The sequence below is a fragment of the Pseudopipra pipra genome, chromosome 6, assembly GCF_036250125.1.
Source record: "Pseudopipra pipra isolate bDixPip1 chromosome 6, bDixPip1.hap1, whole genome shotgun sequence".
NCBI lineage: Eukaryota > Metazoa > Chordata > Aves > Passeriformes > Pipridae > Pseudopipra > Pseudopipra pipra.
In genome coordinates this window covers 25538510-25563066 of record NC_087554.1, presented here as the reverse complement: position 1 = coordinate 25563066, position 24557 = coordinate 25538510, and the positions used below count along the sequence as shown (strand labels likewise).

The 24557-nt window shown below is 48.0% G+C and overlaps 1 protein-coding gene across 9 annotated transcripts in view; it reads left to right on the top strand.

The window, feature by feature from the left end:
* The first annotated feature begins 358 nt into the window (after positions 1 to 358).
* The window catches only part of CREB3L1 (cAMP responsive element binding protein 3 like 1), a 63577-nt gene continuing 39378 nt past the window's right edge, over positions 359 to 24557 (top strand). For 3 of the 9 annotated variants that reach the window (XM_064657989.1, XM_064657990.1, XM_064657988.1), the window contains exon 1: positions 18518 to 19143. In XM_064657989.1, the coding sequence (XP_064514059.1) occupies positions 18533 to 19143 (611 nt within the window). In that variant the 5' untranslated portion in view covers positions 18518 to 18532. Of the gene's footprint in view, positions 1280 to 9682; positions 9766 to 18517; positions 19144 to 24557 lie in introns of those variants that run through there. The other 6 variants (XM_064657993.1, XM_064657991.1, XM_064657994.1 and 3 more) reach the window with 5 other exon arrangements.

Genomic DNA, 24557 nt, shown 5'->3' with positions numbered 1-24557 from the left:
AACACAGCGCGTTTCTCAGGAACAAACTGCGGAAACTTTCAGAAACATCACCGATAATTTTGGGGTCGTGAGATACATAGGAGGCGTGAATATTCAGCTCCTGTGCAGTGGGGTCCGTCCTGATTATCTAGCAAAAGTACCCCGGCCGTGACGGGATCCCGGGCTTGGCTCAGTGCCCGCGGCGCACGCGAGGCAGACACGGGCACGGCCGCGGCCACGGCAGTGCCGCCCGCCCGCCGCCAGGGGGCAGCGCCGCCGCGGGCCGGCCCGCGCGCCGCACGCACGGCGCCTCGTCAGCGAGCGCGGGGCGGGCGCTCGGGGCGGCCCCGGCTGAGGGCCGGCGGGGCGGGGGAGGCGTTTTCCCTCTGCTTCCACCGCTCCGTTGCTCTTTTCTCCACTAGAAAGAGCAGCAAAGACTAACTGGAGTTGGGGCCCCAGAGAGAAGATCTGATCAGAACGAGGATTGAGAGAGAGAGAGAGCGCAAAAACACAACTTCACAGCTCTCTTCCTCATTTTTCATCTAAAGGTGAATATCTGCAGGACAGGCAAGGCGCTGGCCCACATGCTTCAGGAGGTGGCAGGTTTCAGGACTAGAGCAGCCAGCAGTAGATTCCAGCACAGCAAGTTCTGTGTTCTTTTGATTCAGAGATCGGGTGCAAAGGGCCAACCACTAGTCAATTTTTGAGAAGGAAAACAGAAACAAAAAGGAATTGAAGCAATCTGTTTCTTTTAAAGGTAAAGGTGAGGTGGCACAAATGTCATCCAGTTTTCTGAGCATCTCTTTATTGCCTGTGTTACACTCACAGGTCAAATGCAGCATGAAGACAATGAGAATATCCAACTGGCTGTGCCAGAAATACTGTCTGCTCCCTGCTTTCTTAGAGCTAAAAGAAAATTCAGTAAATTTTGGAGTTGAATGCTTCATCCTCTTCCCTCATAAACTTGTGGAGGTGACAGATGTTTCCTTGGGGCCTGTTATTTTAGACACCTCCATGATTTATATATCTCTGGAAGCCTGATGCGTGGAATTGGATGTCACAGACAAGCTGAAAATAACTTCTTTGTGCTCGTATACAGACTCTGGTATCTATTGGCCCATGTGGAAAAATTCCAAATTGAATCATGTTATCTGTGCCTGGCAGATGCATTGAGATGTACAGATGGAGCAATGATGAGTTAAAGTGAAGTGGAAATGTTTCGTGGAGAGCACTGGCAAGAACTCTGCAGTAACATTGTGCACAGCAGAACCACCATGGCATAGCCCTCATGATTGTTTTGGTAAGATAAGAAGTAGCATACAGAGGAAAAATTCATATTTAGAACAATATGCAATTCCCTGTGGGATCATGACATAGAACTGGACAGGCTACCTTTGGGCCTCTATGTGAGAGGTTCAGGAAGATACCTGGACTGGTGGTTGTGGAGCTGCTCTTGGATGTGCCTGGACTAAGGTCCAGGGCCTTCAAACTGCTTCGGAGTCCTTCTCGCTACACTCAGTACCTGGTAGGGAAATTCTGCTGTGGGACCTTGGAGTCTCAATCCGTTAATGCCTGATCAGGTATTTTGGGATAGTCTGGTGGAAGAGGCAGACAAATAAATACGCTACATCCACACATGCCCAGCACTCCAAAAATATGTCAGGCCACACTGTGTGTGGCACATAGGCAGGTACTGGGCTGCCTATGAAGCACAGCATCAAGGCTAAGATGTAAGGGAATGTTCTCAGGTGAACTTCTCAAAAGCTGAGTTCTTTGCTTCTCGCCTCTTTTTAAGTTTTCCCCAAGTGCAGTCTGGCTTCCTTGGGGTACAGCTCAGGACCAGCATTCTCTGGGAGATGATAATATTTTCCAAGGCTGAACCATTCATCCATGCCAGCCTCCAGAGGATATGGAGAAGCTGTGTAGAAAGGGCCTGGGCACATTCGTCCACACCCTGTAGCCCGCAGTAGGACATTCACAGCCTGCCAAGGTAAACTGCGTGAGCGGTATGGCTGATTCACAGCCAGGGCTCTGCTGCAAAAGCAGTGAGTGAAGAGTGGCAGAACTTTAACTCCTTATGAGGAGATGAAGACAGAATTTGCAGCAGAGGACCCAAACTCCTGGCAGGTATGCCCACCTCCAGGGAGCATGTATCTCAAAGGGTTTCTGCTGTACCACATCACCTCTGCATTTAGAGCCTTTTTTGTTTTGTTCTTTTGTTGTTTTTTTTTTTCTTCTTAAAAATCACCTTCAGGCATTTGTTTCCACTTACCTGATCACTTCTCAAACACTGGGCTTAACCTCACTGCTGTCTCTAGTCCCCTTTGATCACCAATATGCAATGCCTCATCTTCTGGAGCCTAACCCAGTCCTTTCACCAAGAATTGTTCAACCTGCCTATTTAATTCATCGGGGGATTATTTGGTATCAGCATGTGCTCCTTTCCCTTTTGTTAAGGCCTCATGACTTCCACTTTTCCCTTGCAACTTCCAACCTCCCTGTCCCCATGGTTGTTTGCTGTTCCTTTTCCTTCTTTTGAGTCTCTCTGCCATGAAGTGTCCCGCAAAGTGATGCTTTTGGATGTATGGTGGAGGGGACATTAATGCTGCTCTCAGAGGCCTCTCTAGAAAAAACGTATTCTTTAAACACCCACAAGACAAAAGGGTTTCATTTTTGAGCTGATGAACAAATAATTTGTCCACAGTCAAAATACTTGTGGTGATAATGGTGCTGTGCCTATCACTTTCCTGCTTACAGGTACCTCAGTCCAGCAATGTCCCCTGTTGTATCCCAGTATAAGACTTTTGGACCCCACTTTTGCAGGAGGAAAATGCTGCATCTTTGGAAAATGTGGGTGAAATTTTAAGTGGCACAGCAGGAGTAGAACCCAAGGTCTTCTGCTGGTTCACTCTTACATGGCACATTTTGGACCTCTCTGTCCAAAACTTTGGATGACGTATGTGAGATAAGTGGTATAAAATTGCCATTCTGTCTTGGAGGATGTTAGGTCTGTTTGCTCTTGCAATGTCCTGATGTGTGTGAGGCTGTACAGGAGTGTGGTAGCAGCTCCCCTAATCTTCATCCTATCACTGTAGTGGAAAAAATAACATAGAAATACCATGTAATTGTTTATAAAGAAATTGTGGGTTGTTTTTTTTTTTTAAGGCCTCCCAGTTCTCTTATACTAGTTGCAGTCCAGGAAACTTTGTGTTTATTAAGCACTGTGTAAATTTGCAGCTCTCTATAAATGTAAAATCAATAGCAATGATAACAGCAGCAAAGTGCTCAATCCAGCCCTGGTAATAACCCAAGAGTGCTAATTTCTTGATAAGGTCACTTGCTTCTCACAGGCACCTCCTCTCCATGTGAAAACACAGGGTGCAGCACAGAAGATATTTGTGTTCTCTGACAAGAAAAAAAACACTGAAAACATGTAATTTCCAGCAGGTGACAATGACAGGCAACAACCTGAAGGGCTCTTAAAATCTATTGTGGAGGCTTTAGCCCCTCCACTGAGCACTACAAACACATGTTCTCTTCTAGGAAACCAAAATCTCACAATCATCTCCTTTTTAATCTCTTCTCACAAGCAGACGAGAAAGGGGAATCTGCAGTAACCTGATGGAGTGAGGTTTCTGGAGAATGAACAGAGCAACAAAACAATAGCTTGATGTTGCTGACCCCTCTGAACTGTGGTCTCCATCAGTGATGCCGCCACTGGTAGCCTGGGCAGTTTCTGGGGTTCACAGCAGAGGTCACTGAGTGTGTGTATGGACCACGCTTCCATCTGTTCCCAGGTGTCCTGGAGCTCTAATGGCAGATCTGCCTGCTCCGACCGCCCCATTCCTGTCCAAACAGGCAGCTGGAAGGGCTTTGGGCTTTTTACAGCTGAAGGTTTACCACCACTGGCAATAACTAAGTCTCTACCATTTAAAAACAGCTTGTATACCCCAAATGGCTGATTGTTCCCTCTACCCTCCACTGTGCTGATTCCCTTAAGGGTGGAACTGCTGCAAACAGCTCTAGTTGGCTCCATGCAGCCTGCTCCTCTTCCACCAGGTCCCCTTTAAACCTGATTTAGGGTTCCCAGATGGCTCACTGCCATCTGACTGGCCTCTGTCATGACCTCGCTAGGGAGTTCTCTGGTAGACTTGAGACCTCAGGAGTAATCCCTTCCCTCTTCCTTGCCCACCTCTGTCAGTGAGCCCGGCCTCATCTTGCTCTGTGGCAGATCCACAGTCACTTTTGGGCTTTTTCTTTGCCATGCTGCTGCAGTAGATCCAACCTGTCTGCACATCAGTTCCCTTCTGTTTTCTTCTTCCTTGACCTCTGCCTGCTAACATCTCCTTAGGTCCAGTGACCTTCGGCATGGGAAGAAACCTCCTTAAGCCCCTATCCCAAAAGTGGCAACTCCTGCTATAAAATAATAATCATACAGTAATAATCACCAGAGGGTTGGCAGGGACTTCAGGAAATCTCTGAAGGCATCCCCCCTCTCCGAGGTGGAGTTCCCCAGGAGCAGTGCCTGGCATGGGCATGAAATGCTTCTAGCGATCAGGATACTACAGCCTCCCCAGCAGCCCCCTGCGGCCCGGGAGACCTTCCTGGGAAAAAAGCACTTTCTTGAGCACAGCCCAAATCCTTCCTCCTGCAAATTGGGCTGATTATTACTTGTACTTTTTCTGGTGGACCTGGAGAAGAAATGATCGCCATCTGCTTTATAGAATCTTTTATATAATAACAAAACAGTCTTTAGAGTAACCGAGAAAGAGGCGTTTGCTCACTTGCAAAGTCAGGAAATTCCCTGCCAATGGACATTCTTTGTCGGGGATCCTTTGCCAGCATAGGCTGAGCACTAAGCTCCACAATCTGCATTTTCCTTTTGAATGACTCCCACAAAATAAACCAAATATCACATCCAAGGAGATTTATTACATCCCTTTCAAGGGTGAAGCATTCCTCAGCTACATTCCACTTCTGTCTTTTGTACTTAGGAAAGGGGAAAAAAATTGCTGTGATGCCTCTGGATCCCACCCCTCCAGGGCTTCTGTTGTTAATAAAGCCAAGCAGCTGGAGCCAGATTTGTCAGACTAGTCCTGAGTGGCTGGCTTGCTCCTGCTGCAAGAGCAGCACCAACAGAGCAGCTCTAGAATTCCTGCCTCTGCTAGAAGACTAATAACTCGTGGCACCACGTTTCCTCAGTAAAAACACCTTTTGTTGTTCCCAGTGACACCCTATCCCTGTGGCAGCAGCTTGCCAGAGTGATCTTCTCACTTCCTAGCTGCTCTGGCTTCTCCTGTCTCTGCATGATGCAAGAGTTTGCAATGCTTTTTGGGAGCTCAGATGTGCTCTCAGACACTCTGCTTGCAGCAATTGCTCTCTCCAGGCTTTGCAGTGAAGCTTTTATCCAGATGTGTAACGGAGGATGTGTATAGAGGCTGGGCAAGTGGGGGAAACCTCTGTTGTGTTATCTGAGCTTAATTAAGCCTCTCCCTAGGCTGTTGCTAATTGATTGACTCCAGGACTATAAGAAGGAGGAAATATGCCAGAGCTCATTAAAAATAGCAGAGTTTAGAATTTGAATTTTTTTATTATATAGGTGAATAACTTTGACTAATGTCTTGCTGACTGATACCAGGGAAACAAACTCTATTCAGCAAATGTTGGTAGGTGGATTTAGCTTTTTAAACCCAATGAGAGAAGTGGTGAGTACTCAGATGCCTGTTCATCATCACTGTGTCCCTTGACAGCATTTATAGGTATCACTTAACTGGAGCTCTGATACTGCTTTCTGCCCCAGCCATGGCTGTGCTAACCAGCCTGTCATCTCTTCCAGCAGGTATCAAGTCCATTTTAGTTTCACAGGCTTCAAAACGTTTCACAAAATTGACAAAAAAAACCCTCACCAAACCAAGAATCAGTTCACTCACTGTAAAATGCAACCACTATAGGCATGGGTGAGGCCAGCTGTGCAACAGCCTCAACATAAAGGTGTAGTAAATGGAGAGGGGGAAAAGATGCTGTGCCCAAGGGGAGATGCAGGAAGAACAAAGGGAAGAGGACTATCCCCTGCCAAACAGCTAGAAAATTGACTTTACCAAAAATACTGAGATTGTTTCTTGTCTCATGATGTTTAGATGTCTTAAGCAATCAAACTCCCTCAGAGCCGGGTCTCAGGTTCACTCACCCAAGTGACAGATGCCTTCTTCTCAAATACCTGAAGCTCGGGGCACCATTTGCAAGCCTCTTCTGCAAGTACTACTCCTGGCTTTTTGTTGGTGAGGTTTGACATGATGGAAGCCCACCCTGTCAGGACTGAGACACAGCCAGCGTGCAGAAAAGGCTACAGAAGATAAGGTATGTGGAACAGTGTGGAAGTGATATGCACGCCTGAAGAAGGAGACCATTATGAGCACAAGGTGGCTGGAAGAGCTGCCACTGCCCGGGTGGCAGCAGGCTATTAGAAGGTCAGCTTTTACAACCATCTCAGGAAATGCTCCTTGTGTCCCTTGGAGCCAATTCACTGTGGCTCCAGTCAGCTTTAAAACCATTTCAGCTGGGCTTTAAAGCAATTTAGAATGTGGAGGGGAAGCCGTACTGTGTAGCAAACTTAAAAAGTAGTGTGCACACCCTGGGTGTGAGATGTTATAGTAGATTTGAAGTTCCTCCTATCAGCCTGTGAATTGCTTCCCTTTTTTCCCTTGCAAGGACAGACCGGTGTCCTATTTCCTCTGACTCTTCATCCTTAAAGAAGATGTTCATCTCTCCTGGAGAGGTTTCTGTGCGTTGTATGAAGGTTTTCAGATGGAATTGTCAGCTGAGCAGCGATATGGACAGATGACACCTGTCCTACGTGTGTTTCACTGTGAATACATATCTACAGTTGTGATTGCCTATCCGTGTTCTAGGTCTGTTCACATTTAGGCCCTTCAGAGCCCTTCTGAGTTGCTTTTCTGTTCTCTTCTGTTTAGAAAATATTCGGCATCAATGAGTGTTTACAGGAAAGTCCCAAGTTTCACACCAGGTTTGAAGGATGCTGGTTTGTTGGGTCTCTGGGTTTAGGTAGTGGCTGCAAGAATAAGTCCCTAGGTGTAGCTACGAGGAAGAGGGACTGCCACTGTCTCTGTGGTGAAATGACATTTGTCGATAACGAGAACTGATCTTCCAGAAGAAGATGCTGCTGAGGAAAGAGAGGAAGCCAAGTGTCTCCTCCCCAGAGCACATGGCCTTCCCTCTCCTGAGCACACTTGTGACCCTCACAACTGTCTCCCCTACTGTTTGCTCTGTCTGCTTCTTTCTCTTTCTTCTTCTCCTCTCTCCCCAACCACACCCACTATTTAACCATTTAGATATAAAAATAAAAAATAAGAAAACCACCCAACCCACTAGACAGAGGGTTTACTAAAGAAGGGTAATTTTAAAAGCAAGTCTCTGAGGTCAGCGTGTAATTGTACCATTGGGACTATGTGATCTGAGACAAAAATAACCCACTGGGTATCTGGTCAAGAAGGAGAGGATGGCAGCCTGAAGTGAGGGAAGAGTGGCTTACATGGGATTGACCAGGCAGCAAAAGACCAGGCAAAACTACTTGCTGGCACCAGGACTAATATTTATGTAGGATACTGCAAGATATTCTGTGCTGGGATCATTAGAGGTGCTGTTCAGGTCACAGCCTCCCTTGGTCTGTGCCAGGCAGGCACTGGGTACTTCCTGGAAATTTAATGGTCTTCTGCAGAAGTACAGATAAGATTTTACATATATTTATATATTAACCTGCTCGTGAGGAACATTTCTGGTTTGGTCTGGAGTTTAGGGTGCTGATGTTTTTTAACAGTTCTCCATTTTCAAACCTCTGCTTCAGGTACTTTATGTCTTCTCCAAAGGGTTCATGGGAATGTAAGTCATGCCCTTCCTTTCCGTGGAATAACAGAGGATGTTTTCACCCCTATAAACATCGGTTCCTTTGCTTGCAGTTCCTTCTCGGTTAAAAGTGACAGCAGTAAGTTATGTAGGCCATTCACATAATGTATTTCACCAGTATTTCCTCTGGTGAGTTTTAAATGAAGAAGTGAGCCTGGTAAATACCCAAATATCACTGCTGTCTGTTAGCCTTGAGAGTACAGTACAGGGGCTAGGAGGACTACACCACGGTGCTTTGTTTTGTTTATCATTCTGCCAGAGACAGTGGCAGCCCCCATCACGTGGAAATAATGATGCTAATTGTCATACTGGGGCAAAGCACCAGCTGTTTATAGAGGACCATGATTTTCCTGGCTCCAGAGGTGGCTTGGTGACACCAAGCAGACTTTCATCTCTGTCATTCCTAAGACTGAGTTACTTTCACAATATCCCAGATAAAAGCACCATAAAAATCAGTTTTACTGTGGAAGAAGTTAAATGTAAGAGGAGGGAGGACTCCTGTACCTTGATGCCAATGGCTGGGGATATAGAGCTGTACCTGAATTGATGGCACTTGTGTTTCCACTCCAAGATTTCCCCAGCCATCAATGTTTCACCACAGTCCAGTATTTTCCCTTCTCAAACCACTGTCTGTGCATGAAAGGATTTATTTTTAATCAGAGGCCAGTGCTGGTTGCAGGGGTCTTTACTTTGTGACCTTTGATTCTTTTTCTAGGAGGAGATAGTGGGTTTCAGTACCTTCTTGCTGTGGCTGTCTGTGGATCAGCCCTTCCCAGAACAGATGCCACTGATTCAGGAGGGCTTGCTGTCTCCCCTTTATTTAAGCGCTGGTTACATGGCTCTGCCAGGATCCATTGCAGTCATAAACCACACTCAAGGGATGAGCAATTTAGGGTTTGGAGTCATGGTAAACCAGCCCTGGAGACCTCATGCAATTGTTTTTCATCCCTCTTACACCCACAGTTCTGCTAGATTAGAGTTACTACACAACCCAGAGACTTTCTGACTTGAATTTGAGTTGGGAAAGACACACAAAACAAAGGAATTTGTGTTGTAAATTAGATTTCTCAGATTTCAGTGATTTGTCATGGAAATGTGGCTCAATAAATGCAGTTGTAAAAGCATTTCACAAGTTCAGACTCTTCTGATGCTATTAACTTCCTCAATGTGGCAGGTACAGTGATTATAGGAGGTAAGGTTAATTTTAAATCATCTGTGGTATGACTTGGGACACAGGGAAACATTAAACCTACAAAATGAGTATTAATTTAGAAACCATTCCCTGATCTTAGAGATCTATGTGAGAAGACCGTATTCTAGGCTCAAATTGTTTTCTGCCCCTTCATGCCCCAGCACAAGTCCAACAGTTTATATGCTGCCTCTTGGTGCAGCTCAGGTCAGTGGAACAGCACCCAAATACTTTTCCATGTGCATTGTGATCACCCACAATCCAAACCAAAAACTGTAATTCAGAGCTCAGTCAATTGGTGTGATCTAAAAATAGGATTGAAACCAGTAAATGATGGTTTCTTAGGTTTGCCCGCCTGTGTTGGAGCCAGGGGGTTGTGTTCTCAGCCAGTTCCCTGCAACCGTCAGAAGTCACCTAAGAAAAGAGCAGGGGAGGTGAGAGTTCATTCATATTCCCAGGATTTCAGGTGCTCAGGCTTTGAGAAAACTGCTAAATGTCCTGAGATACCTGGAGAGAGAAAGATCTGGCAACACTGTTAGCCCTGTTTGCCACACAAAACAGAACCTCTTATTTCTCTTATACATCTTTTCCTAGAAAAACTGGCTGCTTGCGGCTTGGATGAGTGGACTCTTCGATGGGTAAAAAACTGGATGAATGGCTGGGCCCAGAGAGTTGTGGTGAGTGGAGTTAAACCCAGTTGGCAGCCGGTCACTAGCAGTGTTCCTCAGGACTCAGTTTTGGGACCAGTCCTGTTTAACATATTTATTGATGACCTGGATGTGGGGATCAAGTGCACCCTCAGTAAATTTGCAGATGACACTAAGTTGGGTGGGAGTGTTGATCTGCTCGAGGGTAAGAAGGCTCTACAGAGAGACCTGGACAGTTTCAATCAATGGGTGATTGACAGTTGCATGAGGTTCAATAAGGCAAAGTGCCAGGTTCTGCACTTAGGTCACAACAACCCCAGGCAGCACTACAGGCTTGAGGAGTGGCTGGAGAGCTGGCCAGCAGTAGAGGACTTGGGGGTGCTGTTTGACAGGTGGCTAAATATGAGCCAGCAGTGTGCCAAGGTGGCCTGGAAGATCAATGGTATCTTGGCCTGTATCAGAAATAGTGTGGCCAGCAGGACTAGGGAAGTGATCATCCCCCTGTGCTCAGCACTGGTGAGGCTGCACCTTGAGTACTGTGTTCAGTTCTGGGCCCCTAACTTTAAAAAGGATATTGAGGTGCTGGAGTGTGTCCAGGAAAGGGCAACAAGGCTCGTGAAAGGCCTAGAAAGCCTGTCTTATGAGGAACAGATGAGGGAGCTGGGTTTGTTTAGTCTCAAGAAGAGGAGGCTTGGGGGTACCTCATGACTCTCTACAACTACCTGAAAGGAGGTTGTAGTGAGGTGGGGGCCTGTCTCATCTACTGTGCCCACAGTGAGAGGACCAGAGGAAATGGCCTGAAGCTGAGACAGGGGAGATTCAGATTAGATATTAGAAAAAAAATTTTCACTTTTAGGGTGGTCAGGCACCTATTGGAATAGATTGCCTAGAGAGGTGGTGGAATCACCATGCCTGGAGGTATTGAAGAGGTGTCTGGATCTGGCGCTGAGTGATGTGGTTTAGCAGTTTAAGGTTACAGTGATAGTGCTGGGTTGGTAGTTGAAGTTGATGATCTTAAAGGTCTCTTCCAACCTTGATGATTCTATGATACTGTGATCAGTGGACATTAGAGATGCACAGGTGCAGTTCCGCAGGGCAAGGAGTTCTTGAAGAGCCTCTTCCTTAGTGCTGCTGCCTTTGGCCATGTTTCACACTTCACGTTTTGGGCTGCTGCTATAATCAAGCTCTTAATTAATCAAAAGCTCTACAGGACACAAAAGCACCTGCTCAGCACGCCAAGGAGACACAGGTATTCTGGGACAGAGGAGCCAGGGACTCTACTGCCTTGCCTTGCCTTGGCTAATCTGTTTACCCCACAGTCAGCTGCAGAAACCACATCTCTCTCCATCTCTATTTCCTTGCTGGGCATCTCTGGCAAGCATGAGGGATTTGCTCAGTGGGGCTTCCAGAAGGCAGCTGATAATTTTTATCTCTTTATTTCACATCTCAATCTGTGCATGAAGAGCATGCCACACTTGGCAGCAGCTGTATGAGACTTGTTGATTCAGGAAGTCCTTCTCCTTTTTGCAAGTTGAAAAAAACACACTAGGGGCTTTTCAGCCTGGAAATGCTAGGCAAGCAAGGAGCTCTGCAAACTCCACTTAGCAGGGCTTCCCCCAACGTGGTTGTTGATCAGTAAGAGGGCAGCTGGCTGGCTCAGGTAAACTCCCCTGAGGCTGGGAGAGCAGCGAGGCCAGCTCCCAAGAGCAGCTCTACTCCACTACTCCAAGTGGAGTAGACAGTGCCTCCCTGCAGCCAGCGCCAGCCCCGTGCAGGGAAGTTTGCTGCTGAGAGTGACACCTCTGCATGTGCCTGACAGCATCTGTTGCCATGGCAATGCATATTTGAGCCTGAGCCGAGCTGCATCTTTCCTGAAGTTGTGAATTGAGCTTAGCTTTATTTATTTAAAACCAACCATAACGAGGGATAGAAAGAGAAGAGACACATTACAAATCCCTTTGCGCAGGCTGTAGCCAAATGAGTCAGAGGCACTGCAGGCTTTAATCAGCCCACCTGACGTCAAACCTCTCCATCAGAGGAAAGCGCCGCCTGGAAATGTCAACATGCCCAAATGGAAAGGCCAGAAGGTAAATCTTTTCCTGTGCTCACTCACCAAGTAGGAAAGAACAATTAAAATTCAGCCAATTCCCTAAACACATCTTAATAGCAATCTGATTGAATGTTTTTCTCCTCCTGATCCTTTCCTGTCCCTGCCAGTAGCTGCCTGGGGTCAAGGCCTATTGGTTTTAAGTATCTTTCTAATGTAGCATCAAACCCCAGATCCTGCAAGAACAAGGTGTTACCACCAGCATCAAAAAAGGGCTCTGCAGGAAAACTTTGTCACTGAGCTCTCCCACAAACACTCAGCTAACCATGCCATGATAGTGGTTTCCAGTTTCACACATGTGAAGGCCCAGGGGCAAAAAGAGTAACTTAGTTTGGACCTATGTCACTTGCCAAACAAAAGTTGGGATGAGGAAAAAAGCAACAGAAATGAGACAATTTTTTTTGCCAGAGGTGTCAGCCACCTGTGGGCGGGTCATCGCCAACCCTGATAGGTGCACCACAGCAACAGGAAATGCTCATGGCAGATGCATGTGTCAGATGCATGACCTACTGGGAAGAAAAACCCTCCTGAAATCTTTCTAAGAGAACTCAAACTTTGCGCCCCTGTGAGACAGACAAGGTGAGAAGGAGCCCATGGCTTTGAATACAAAAATCCTGTTCTTGAGCGTATATCTTGAGTTAGGTGTGCAAAGGGGAGAGGCGTCAGCCGAGAACACATATAGCTTTATCTGCCCCTTTGAGGAACATCAAGCTAGGAAGCCTAGGGACACCATCCATTCCCAGCCCACTGGTGTCTGCCAGGGGTAACAAAAGGACACATGCAGACATCAGGGAAAACAAGCACACAGAGAAGGAGGAAGGAAGGAAGAATATAAATGCAAACCACACTGCTTAAAAGCAGGGCAGCATTACAGTTCCTCCAAAGTGCTCCCCACACCCAGCACTGTACAGCAGCCAACCTGGTGGGCTTCTGATCTTCCCAAATCACTTAACACTTCTCCCTCTTTTATTTTTGTCCTAAATGTGTTTTGCTTTGGTGGCTGATCCTGGCAAGGTGCCTGAGACATTACACTGGGGTTGCTTTTCTCTAGGATATAGCTATAATGAAGGTTTCCTCCACCATGTTTCTCTTTTCCCTGTAGTGAAAGTCTGTAATTACCACTGAGGGGTGAGGCAGACGGCACTGAAACAATGTCATTTGAACGGGGGTGAGACATGCCTGAATTCTGGGTTGTGCTTTTCTCTTTGCAGGACTGCTTGTGGATCCAGACCTTGCTTTTAACCCTTGACAGTTCAGGGTGTGTTGTCCCCTTATTCCCCTGACTGGTCTGTGCGCCCCAGATCTGCTTGGTTCTGACCAAGGCAGATTCTGTTGGATGTAGCCAAGATGTGAGTGTCCAGCTTCTCCACCATGCTTGAGGGATCAAGTGGCACAAATCTGCAGAGAGTGCCCTGTAGTCATCATGTGGGTAAATGGGGGTTTGGAGTTGACTCCATATGGCACATACAGTGTGTCAAAGCAAAGCTATTGCCATCTCCTTGCCCCAACTCATCGGGTTCTGTTCCAGCAGCTCTTCAGCTTCCTCCTGTACCAAAGCCATCTGCTTCCCACTCCTTGATGCAAGGTACCTTCTTGGGGTGAAAGTCAGTCAAACAGTGTGCAGTTCTACTCTTCAAGCTTCCTAGGGAAAGGTTTGAGTGGTAGAAAATGGATAAGAGAAATGAGACAATACAGCCCCCTCAGAATGACTGTTCAGGTTGTCTCCAGCCCTGTGAAGGCTGCCTAGGTCCCTTCTGGAAGTAGAGTAAATAAAAAGTGGTGCATGGGAAGAAGAGGAAGCCACCCTCCTCTGCTGTCCTGCAACTTCCCATTCACCTGAGTTTCCTAAAGGGGAGTAATTTGCAGTGTCTTCAAATGCTAACAAACTGCCCTCATACTGAAGTTACACTTCCCTCAGTCACCCTGAAAGGTGTCTGATTCTCCAGGGAGATTGCCAGTCTATACTCTTTCTGAGGTGTAGAGCAGTGAGGGGAGACTGTGTGTGACAAGGCAAAGAACAATTCTTACTCTGCCATGAAGAAGTGAAGGAGTTACAAAGAGATTTTTCCCCCTGTATCAGTTACTTTCAAAGTGGTGAGTTTTCAGGTCTCATCTTTTGTTATAGTATTGTATCCATTTACTATTTTGGGGCTTTGCTTTCCGACATAGCTAATCCTGCCACAGGCAGCTCAGCCACATTCCCAGGAGACTAAAGGGGTTCCACGGAGGGATATTGGTAGGATCTGGTGTCTTGTATTCAAGGCTTTCCTTTCCCTAGGTCTTGCATTCCCCCCTTACCTGCCTGTCACTCACTCCTTGTTTGCAGGGCTGATTTAGATCTATTCAAGGGTCCCCAGTTCACCCCAGAAAGAATAATAATTGCAGTACTGAGCTCTGCAGCCTCCCTTTCATTCCCCTCAGTGAGCATTAGGGTGCTCACTGAAACCATAGCATTCATGGATCCTTGCCATATGCAAACATGCAATTAATATGCTTTTCACTTTCTCCTCTACTTCCCAAGCAAGATAGGGGGAAAAAAAGCACAAGTTGTGGTACATATTTCCTTACCACATGGACACGTGTGTCTGCACTTCTCTGCAGTGCTCCAGCATGGCTCGCACCTACCTGTACTTGGTGGTCACTGAAGAAATGTGTCTGCTTGCAGGCAGACATTTAATTTGGTGTTCTGTGTAGCTGCCCACAAAGCAACAGGCAGAATACAATTCCGTCCCTCTTTCAGCTGTGGCAGCAGATTTATGAACACTCTGGTTTCACAGGTTTTAGCAGGGAGCTGCAACAGGTGTGATTTCCATGCTGGGTTCCCTCTCTGTCCCACTGCTGCTTACTGGTGGTGGGAGCAGGTGTGCTGGGTACCTGCCTGGGAGAGCACACAGGAGGAGGAAGGAAACAGAAAGCAGCTAAGGTGACTGGATGGAGAAGTGTGTGTGAGAGAGTTTAAACCAGCCGCTGGAAGGAAATCAAAAGGGAGACAGATATCCTGGATGAGGCGGGGCTGTGGAGCAGAGGGCAGAGAAAGGCTTCAGGGACTACAAATCCTTCCTCAAAAGTTACCTTTTCCTAGAGGATATTTTGCTGTATCCCTCCCCCCATCTTGACTTTTTCCTGGGTTTTTAATTGTCCCCATAAAACCCTAGAAGAAATCACAGCCCAAGGGCTGGATATGTAGCTGCTTGTGTCATCTCACATGATCTGACTCCTAAGAGCCTGTCTGGGGACTGCAGTGCCGCATCTTCAAACGAGGCTGAAAGTCCCATTTCCATCCTCACCTTGCTCTCAGTGGGCCTTCAGAAGCAGAGGGGACCTACAACGCAGCAGTTGCTCCCTCTGTCTGTGTTGCACAAAACAGTGACAAAGCCACACCAAAGCAATATATGAAGAAATAATCAAATCCAGAGAAAAGACAAAGTGAAATAAAGGCAGAACTGTTACAAAGAGCTGCTGAAGGGCCAAAGTATGGAACCTGCATGGCTTCAGAAAGCCTTTGTGGCTAGGAAGACAGCTTGTGGCAGAAACCAGATATTCCATCCATATGAACACCAACACCAGAAAAATAAACAGGACAAATGGTATCTTTCACCAGACTTGAAGTAGAAGTTTGGCTGTGGTGGGAGTCCAGAGGAGCCAGCCTGATCCCCAAAGCAAGCTGTTCTAACAGCATGAATCATTCCCATACCAGCTGTCCAGGCTGCAATCACCAGGCAGATGACCTGTCCCGTAACAACAGAGCCTGCATGCAGCAGACCAAAAATCACCGACATCTCACCCTACATTCCTCAAGAAACACTCATCCTCAAGAGTCTGTGAAATCTCCTGGCACAGTCTGGTGTGGGGAAGCCAAAAGCTTCAACTTGGCAGGCTGCAGAATGGCCTGGATTGCTGTCCATGTGTTCAAGCCCAGGGACTGCTTACCTTGTCTTGCATGTCTTGCTCACAATGGTGCAGGGTGAAGGCAAAGCAAATGCAAAGTGGTATGATGAGAGACTTGCGATTCTCTCTCCATAGGCATAAAGGCAGGCTGTGGGAGCAGGACCAGGCAGGACAGAGCACAGGAGAGCGGGATCACTTTCTTATGATAATTGGGATGATGATTCACTTCTCAGCAGTGATAAAGTGATCTTGGTCGTACATGTGCATTTGCAGTATCAAATGTTTTGAGGCTGGGAAGGCTTATCTGTTGTCAGTGTGACTTGTTCAGTCTGAACATATTTGGTTGCTATTTCAGTCTTCTGCTATAATCAGATTACAAGTAAATCTAAGTATAAATTCAGAGAAAATGGAGCTGAAAAGGAATTTGAACGATCATGTCATTCAGACCCTGCCCCAAGGTTGGTTCCTGATCCACCATACCTGTGTCCCAAGAGATGTCTGCAGAACCTGCTTTAAAAAATGCTCTGGTGAGGGTAACACTGCCACTTCCCAGGCACTCACCTGTTACCGTTTGTCCCCTGCAGTGTGGCAATAGAGAGTATTTTTTGCCTTCCTATTTCCTGCAGCTCTAAAGACTATTGGCATGAAAATCGTCTGTTTAGACCAAAGCAGCCCAATTCCCTCAGTCCTTTTTTGGGGTTCACTTTTTCTCCCATCAATGCCACTGCCCTTCTCTGGACCCAGCCCCGTTAGGCCCCATCTTGCCCGAGGAGTGGCACCTCAGAGAGACATGGTATCTTGGCTAACACCACATGCTGCACTGGTCTTTTGCAGAGTGGAAGGGGAAATTCACATCCTAAAGGTTTTGTAGGAGGATTCCTACATCTGTATCCACACATGGCATTTGCCTTCTTTACAGCCATGAGATGCTGTTAACCCTGTTCAAGTGTCAGAAGCACTACAGTTGCCAAGCCTCTGCTGCAACCGTGCCACTCAGCCTGTCCTTTTCCCTGTCGCTGTGGACACTCACAGCCAGCTGCAGCAGCGTGTCTGAGTTTTTCTGAATTGTGATCACCTCCCCTCACCCATCAGCGGTTTATCTGTCCCCAGGTCTCTTCTGGAGCACAAAACTGCTTGCCTGCAGAAATACTGCTCCTTTTTGGCTCCAGGGGGTCAGCAGCAACACTCTCTGACTACCAAGGTAACATTTGCATTGCCTTTAAAGAACTGCACTCATGTCTGACATGGGCAGTGTCTGTTTCAAAGCCCTACAAAAGTGCTAGGGATGTGGGTCCCTGTCAGAGCTCTCCAAGATAGGGCAGGGCAGCTTTCCAGAGCAATAGGAAAATGGGAGATTCATTATGATTCTTCCTTGCCTGCAGAGGTGCAGCAGTGATAGGCAGAGGTGCTGCATCTGAGCGGTTATGCTCGGTACTAAAAGTATTGAATAGAAGCAGGGTTTCATTTTAATCTTCAGAATGGATTTCACAATCCCTGTCTGAATGTGCCAAAGCATTTTCCCTTCAGAGCACAGACAAACAAGTGAGGTTTACTTTGCTTGACCTTTTCTGATGACACTGCCACCCATGCTGTGCAAACTCTCGCTGACATGGTCTGAGCTTCCTCAGCCTGAGGATAAATACAGCGTGCGTCCTGAGAAGAGGCTTCCTTGTGTTAGCTTGGTCAAGGCTCTGAACCAGAAACTCTTGGTTTTACCAGTGAGTCCTTGCAGCTCGAGAAGCAATATCTGTGTTTGGTTAGTGGTGGGAGGTGAAGCTGCACCTGCTGTGGCTCTGCCCATGCTCCATGACCCTGGGCTGTCACTCCATTGCTATGGCAGGGCTTTGTCTCTCTACCCCTCGCAGCTGAGAACCCTGCTGACTGGGATGTTAAAGGAAAGACATCATTCCTCTTCCTTGGAAATGGGTTTGGTTCTTGCTGAAGGGTTTGGACATATTTCTTCTCCTTATATTACAGTGGCAAAGGTTTTTGTGTTCTGCCCTTTAAACCCACTGGCATCCACACTGACAAAGAGGTTTCTTTACCATTAAGGAAGGAGGAACAGCATTATTTTCTTAGCACAACTCCATCCTGGCTGAATTTATGTCTCTGACCTTTTACCCAAAGGCTCTTTACACTTGATTGAAACATAAGGTAAAAGTAAATGTAACTGAAAGAGCCCATTGTGTGTGCAAGTATAAAGGCTTTTGTGTGCAGGATGCAGCTGCTTGTGCAATGAGTAGCCAAGGAGCACCTTGGGTTGTGCTGTTAGTCTTGACATCTATGGGGAATGTGGAGGAAGAACCTGGATGGATGAAAACCCAGTGTCTGGTTCAAGCACAGGCTCCAGCCAGCCTCAAATCAGCACTTCTCTACCAGGACCCTCACTGCTGGCAACTTTCAGACAGGTTTCCTCCTGGAGAGATGCACAAGTGTGTTTGGTTTTTTTTCTCCATATGACTGTGACCAAGAAAAGCCTCTGCTGGGAGCTGGAACTCCAGTCCATTCTCTTTGGGGCCATGAACATAGGGAGAGATTAATAAAACATCAGGGCTTCTTCAAAAGGATTATTATAAGTGGTTTTCCTGAGTGTTGGTTGGAGTATGATCAGAGAGGACAGGGATCCATAATCCTATTTATCTGAAACCATATAATCTTCCTGAAGCTCTTTAATGGTGCCCAACTTTAATTACAGAGCAGCCACATGGGCTGCTACAGCCAGGACTACCCACAAGCCCGCTAAGGGGAGCGGAGGCAAGGAGACCTCCCTGCAGGCTGCCTTTCGGGCCCCGACCCCGCGGAATGCCCATCCTTCCCGGCGCTGCTCCCCGAGGGATGCAGAGGAGCGGCCGGCCGGCTGCTGAAAGGAGGGTTTGTTCAGTTCGTCAAACTGACACGGCTCTGCCAGGGACCAGCAGCGCCCTCGGGTCCCTACGCCGTCCCGGGAGGGACGCGGGCGCCCCGAGGAGCTCCAGGAAGCCGCGGGCTTCGCCTCCCCCGGCGGTGCGGGGGCTGCTCGGGAGGCGGGGGCGCTGCCTCGGGGGGTGTCTGCGAGGGAAGTCCCGCCCCGGCGGCTCCCGGAGCGCGGCAGGGGCGGGCCGCGGCCGGCCCCTCGGCAGCGGGGCACTGACAGCCGCCCCGAGCGGCATCGCTCGCCGCTCCGCTCCCGTCCCGGCTGGCGGGTCGCTGCCCCGCGCCCGCCGCCCATGGGCCGCCGCCGCCGGGGGGCGGGCGGGACCGTGCGGCCGCAGTGAGCCCGGGCGGCCGAGCGCGGGGGGCGGCCGAGCCCCCGCGCCGCGGGCACCATGGACAGTATCCTGGAGCCCTTCCCTGCCGAGCGGCTCTTCCCCGCCGCCGGCACCGGCTTCCTCGACTTCAGCGACTTCAGCGAGGCGGACTTCCTCAGCAATGTGGTAAGGGACCGCCGGCAGCACCCCCGCCCCGGCGGGCCGGCCCCGGCAGCGGGGACGAGACATGCCGCCGGGCTCGCCCCGCCTGCCCCGGGGTCCTGGCCCTGGGTGCGGGGTGTCCGGGGCTGCAGGTACTCGAGTGCCCTCCTGGACCCCGTTCGCCCGGGGAGACCCCACCAGGGAATCCCATTTTTTTTTCTACACTGCGGGTTTTTGAGCCTAATGGCTGGGGAGAAGCGTGCGGTGCCAGGCGGAGCGTGTACAACCTGCCTTGGGTCGGCTCGGGCAGCACCGGAGGCACGGCCGGGTGCCGTCGGGAGAGCTTTGAGCTAAGCGCCTCTGCTCTTCTTTGCCTGTAACTTTTCCTCAGAGTGACATTTGGGTGATGAAGCATCTCCTGCTTGGCGTTAAGGCTGGGCTGATTTACTTTGGAGAGAAGGGTGAGAGGGAAGAGTGACTTGGGAGGAAAATGTGTTGCCAGTCTCAAGAAACCAAAGGGGCATTGTTCACCTCTAGGGAAACCGTCCAGCCTCTCCCAAGAGTCAGGCAAGTCCTCAGTCCAGCGGCTCTCCCTGAGCAGCCTGCACAGGCTCTTCGCTGCACAGCCCGAGCTTTCTGTTGGAGTTCGTGCTGCGGATCCTACAGCCCCTCTGCCAGGCAGCACCCAGCCTTGAGGCAGAAGGGGCAAGGGCCCCACCCTAGAGGTGGTCTAGAGGGAAGGCATCATCCTGGGCATGCAGGGATTCCACTGGCCTCTCAGCGGCTGCAGCCGTGGGACTGTGCCTGCCCTGGACAGAGAGATCTGAGCTATGGCTTGTAACTCCCCTGTCACAATACTGGCACCTCCCACATTCCCAGTGTAGCACTGTGGGGACTCCTTGCAATAGGAACAGAGGACAGGGAGAGGATGAATCCACTGATGAATCTACTCCTGCTTTCCTACGCAAAAAATATCTAAAACCTTTTTTGCTGCCTCCTTTGTGAAGGAGACGGTAGAGATGTAGAATTTGCATAAATGTTAAATGCACTGCACTTGGTGTGCAGAGGCACACTGGGTCTGAGAAAGAGATTATGTAGGCAGCTCCATCTCTCAGAAATCTCGCCAGCTCCTAATTTCCGAGATACCATTCTGCCTCAAGGACTGACTCCATTGGGCTCTACGGGACGCAGCAGAGTCCTGGTGTGTTCAGGCAGACCTTCCAATGGCACATCATCCCAAGACTGAGTGCTCGCTCGCACTGCGAGGCCTTGCCTTCTTATATCTGAGAGACCTCTCATTAGGAGTCTTGTGCTTTCCCTATTTGCATATACATCCAGTGTGGATGAAGCTATGCTGATAAGAAGTGCTTTATGCCAAGACCATTTATTCCCTTACTGAAATGAAAATAGTATGTATTGGCACCAGCCCTTTTACCCAGCTGTAACATGGGCTGCAGTCAGAAGTCAGGGAACCCCTAACCAGTATAGGTGGTACCTCTTTATAGTTAAACACAACTTCTGCCTGCAAGCAGACCCTGTGAAAAAGAAGGTTTTGTGTAAGAGTGCCATCTGGTGCCACCTGCCAGGACAGTGTGTTTAAAGTGTGTGGTGGCCGTGGGCTGGGTCTGTCCCGCCTCATTTAAATAGCCTTTCTGCTTGGAGAGCTGCTTCTGGAAGTAGCTTGCCCTTGTCTTCTCCTTAACTAGATTGCAGTGACTCAGACATCGTTGTGCTCAGCTGACAGTAGAACGGATTTTTTTTTAATTTTTTTTTGTGTGTGTGTGGATTTTTTTCCCAACTGCCAGCACCACAAACTTCTGCTGGAGTGCAAGAGTCAAGCTGAACTTGCTGCAGATGATAAATATAAGAGATTCTGTAGCCACTTCTCGCCTACCAAATCTGTTGGTGATACAAGAGCCAAAACATAATACATCGCCCTCTTTGTTCTCACTCTGCATGACAACGGGGTGGGGGTGGGGGAAGGAATACACTTAGATTTTCTTACTAAATCCAGCAAATCTCCTGGGATCTTGAGATGTGTGGAGAAGTTCTTTTTACATAGAACTGTGCAAAGCATCACTGCACAATAGCCCACAAAGTTACCAGTGCCTTTGCTTCAATGATGGGCAAACTTTTCTATATATTGTTCAGTAGACATTTCTCTTAAAGCAGGCCAGGACTTTTGGCCATAAATTGTGAAACTTTTCCTGAGGATGATTTCCTCTGTTCAGAAAGGAAGCAGAAAGAAAAGATGGATGAATATTACTGCAGAGGCTATGCTCCTTTTCAGAAAGAATTACATGTCTCTAAACTACTCCTCTTTCGTCAGTCTTGGCACTCCTAATGAGTCATCTTGGTCTTTAAAAAATGGTTCTCTGTATTGTTCATCTAAAGTTGTGACAAAGAATTAATGAAGGCACATCTGTAGATGTATCTTCAAAAAGGTCTGTGTGCTTGCAACAGAAAAAAAAATGAATAAGTGTGGGGGCTGCTTCAGAGAGACCTATCCGATTTGTAGGAATAGGTTGTCAGAAACCTTATGAAATTCAGCAACAACAAATCCCAACTCCTGCCTTTGGGATGGATGGGTGTACTGACCCACCAGAGGTCATGGGGCACTGCTGTGCCCTGGTAGCAAAGGCAGCTGGGAGCAGGAGGGCAGTGGTAGATAGACAGAGGGAAGTGATTATCCCTCTTTTCTTGGCAATCATAAAACTGTATCTGAAATACAGTGTCTGGTTTTGGACTGACTGGTACCAGAAAGACATTGATAAAGCTGAGTGCATAAAGGGGATTGTCACAAAGATAACTGGGGGCTGGAGAACTCCTGTGAGGAGTGGCTGAAGGAGTTGGACTTGTTAGCTGGAGGAGAGGCAGCTCCAGGAGGACCTAGCAGAAGCCTACCTGCACTGGTGAGGAAGTTGAGCTCCCACCTAACCTGCATGAGGTTATGATTACATGATGGGGTTTGTTTTTTGTTTTTTTTTTAAATCTTGAGGAGAGTGGTGTCTGCTTGGTAATTGGAAGGGAAATCTCCAAGGAACACAAAATGTCTTTCTTCATTTAGCTTCTGCTAGCCAGACTTAAATAGGATGGCTAATAGCACTGTCAGTCTCCTTTTGCTCAGGAGGCCACATACTGCTCTTGAACTTAGGGAACTTTGCTCATCTTTTTCTACCAGAAGGACCTACCATATGAAGCTAATCCTTCATGCAGTGCCTGTTTATCAATTTCACCTGTTTGTGTCCTGCCCAGTCCAGAGAACACCCATCTATTCGCTTACAGTCTATTACAGCTGCACTCAGAGAGCTCTTACTTTCTCTTTCAGCTCCTATCAGTGCTGCGAAACCCTTCAAAAGACTTAATCTTTTGAGTCAGATTCACCACTGTGCTTCACTAGGTTTGTGGCACTCTAGTGTCAGAATGAAGCCAGAATAAAGCAGCCAAACAGGAGTCACATGTTTCTTTTTAACCCAGTACCCCAGTGGGTTTGTTTCTTCCCTCTGTTTCTGTGTTTTATAGTACAAAAAACACCTTCAAAGATGACTTTAGATATTTATGTAAACACAGCTTTATTTTGACTCTACGCTTTTCGAAGCATATACTTTACCTCCTTCTAAAAGAAAGACATCAAGACAAGAAAATAGCCTGCATGCTAGCTGAGGTCTCCACTGTTAGAAGCTGCAGAATGGCAGTACAGGCTGTCTGAGGAGTGCTAACCCACTACCTCTGGGGAATGCACAGTAACATGCTCTTTCACTGTGTTATCCTATATGACCAGGCAGTGTGACAAGTGGCATTTTCTGGAGCCTATGGGGGGACAGCAGAATAGAAGAACTGCTTGTCTCTGTGGGTTTGCTCCTTGAGTGCAAACTGGGTGTTGTGCTTACTGTATGCTCTTTCCTTCAGTATTACCCAGCCTGCAGAAAGGATAGTGGCAGGACTGTACGTAGTGAGCAGGCTGAGAGCAGTGCTGGTGCAACTCATAAGGGGATCTTCCCCTGAAGATGAAGAGAGGCTATTTCACCATGGATGACTGTCACTCTTATAAGAAGCCTGTACACACTTCTATTCCTCTTATGACTACTACAGGGACATAAATAGCGCTTAAGTGGTGCTTAGGTCTTGGTCTGACCTTTGGTCTGAGTGAGTTTCATGCTCTGTATACTCCTTCTCACCATCTCGGTGCACACTGGACGAAGAACTCAGGCAGATTTGATCACCCACTTCTTAGCCCTTCCAGTTGCTAGACACGGTAGCTCTGCTGTAATGGAAGGCTAGGTCTCTGGAACTGATGGTAGTCTCTCATGGGGACACATGCAGCAAGCATTTTGGCCCTCTATTCCTATGCCGTGTAAAATTTATTCAGTAACACACCTGTGGTTAGTTAGCCAAGTACTGGGAATGGAAAGGCTGTTTTCTTTAAATTTTGCTTGGAACTTGTCAGTTAGATTCCTGGAGGATCTGGAGCATAGATACAGAGAGATTTGGTGGGGCCATCAGACCTGGCCTGATGGAGATGAATCCTAATATAATAGTTCCCAGATCTTCCTATTTCATTAGTCTGTTTGGATCCATCTTGTGGTTCCTCCACTTCATGTCCCTGCTGTTCCTTACTGTCTCGTGGCGGGACTTATGCCTGCAGAATTGCTAGCAGCAGGATAAAAACCAGAACTGTACATAGCAGTCCATGGGTCTCTGAGCATCATCACCGCAGGGTCACCACCAGTAAACATGTTTCCATTTTGGTAATGAAGAGAGGGAGAGACTTGAATTTCATTTGGAAGACGAGGTCAATACTGTCTCCAGAGACTGTGGACCATTCATGTGTCCTACCTGCCAGGAAAATGATAAATATTTGAGATAGTCTTCCAAAATAAAACATTCATCTGTTGGACAACTGCCTGCATGTGCTGGAATCCACTGTTCTACATGCTCAGCCAAAGTGGGAGAACCCTTTGACTGTGCTGGTAGGCCAGAGCCAGGAGGTTGCAACTCAGAGCAGGACTGCAGGAAGGCATGTGTCCAAAACAGGGTTAAACAGTGGAGCCAGAGCCATCAGTCTTAGTGGGGAGAAACAGGAAGGACTTTCGTGAAGTGCTTGGAGAGTAAACAAAGGGAGCATTTGGCAGGAGGTGGAAGTACATCTGTGCATACAGTCCACTCCCACTGAGGAAGGGTGTCAGCAGCACCAGCTGGGAGATGCTGTATTGCTCAGACCATGTCTGCCAGGTGATCCCCATCCCCTGGCAGCCATTCAGTGCCACCACCCCTTTCAGAGAGAAGGAAACCTGAGGCCTCATTTGTACAGATGAGACTGCAGAAAACCTCTGAGAAAACCCATTGAACCTCCTCCTGTACCAGTACAAATGCCTAAGTATGGTGGGTATGTGGCTTCTGAATCCCATGAGATGTGTTGGGTTCATCAATGCAAAATG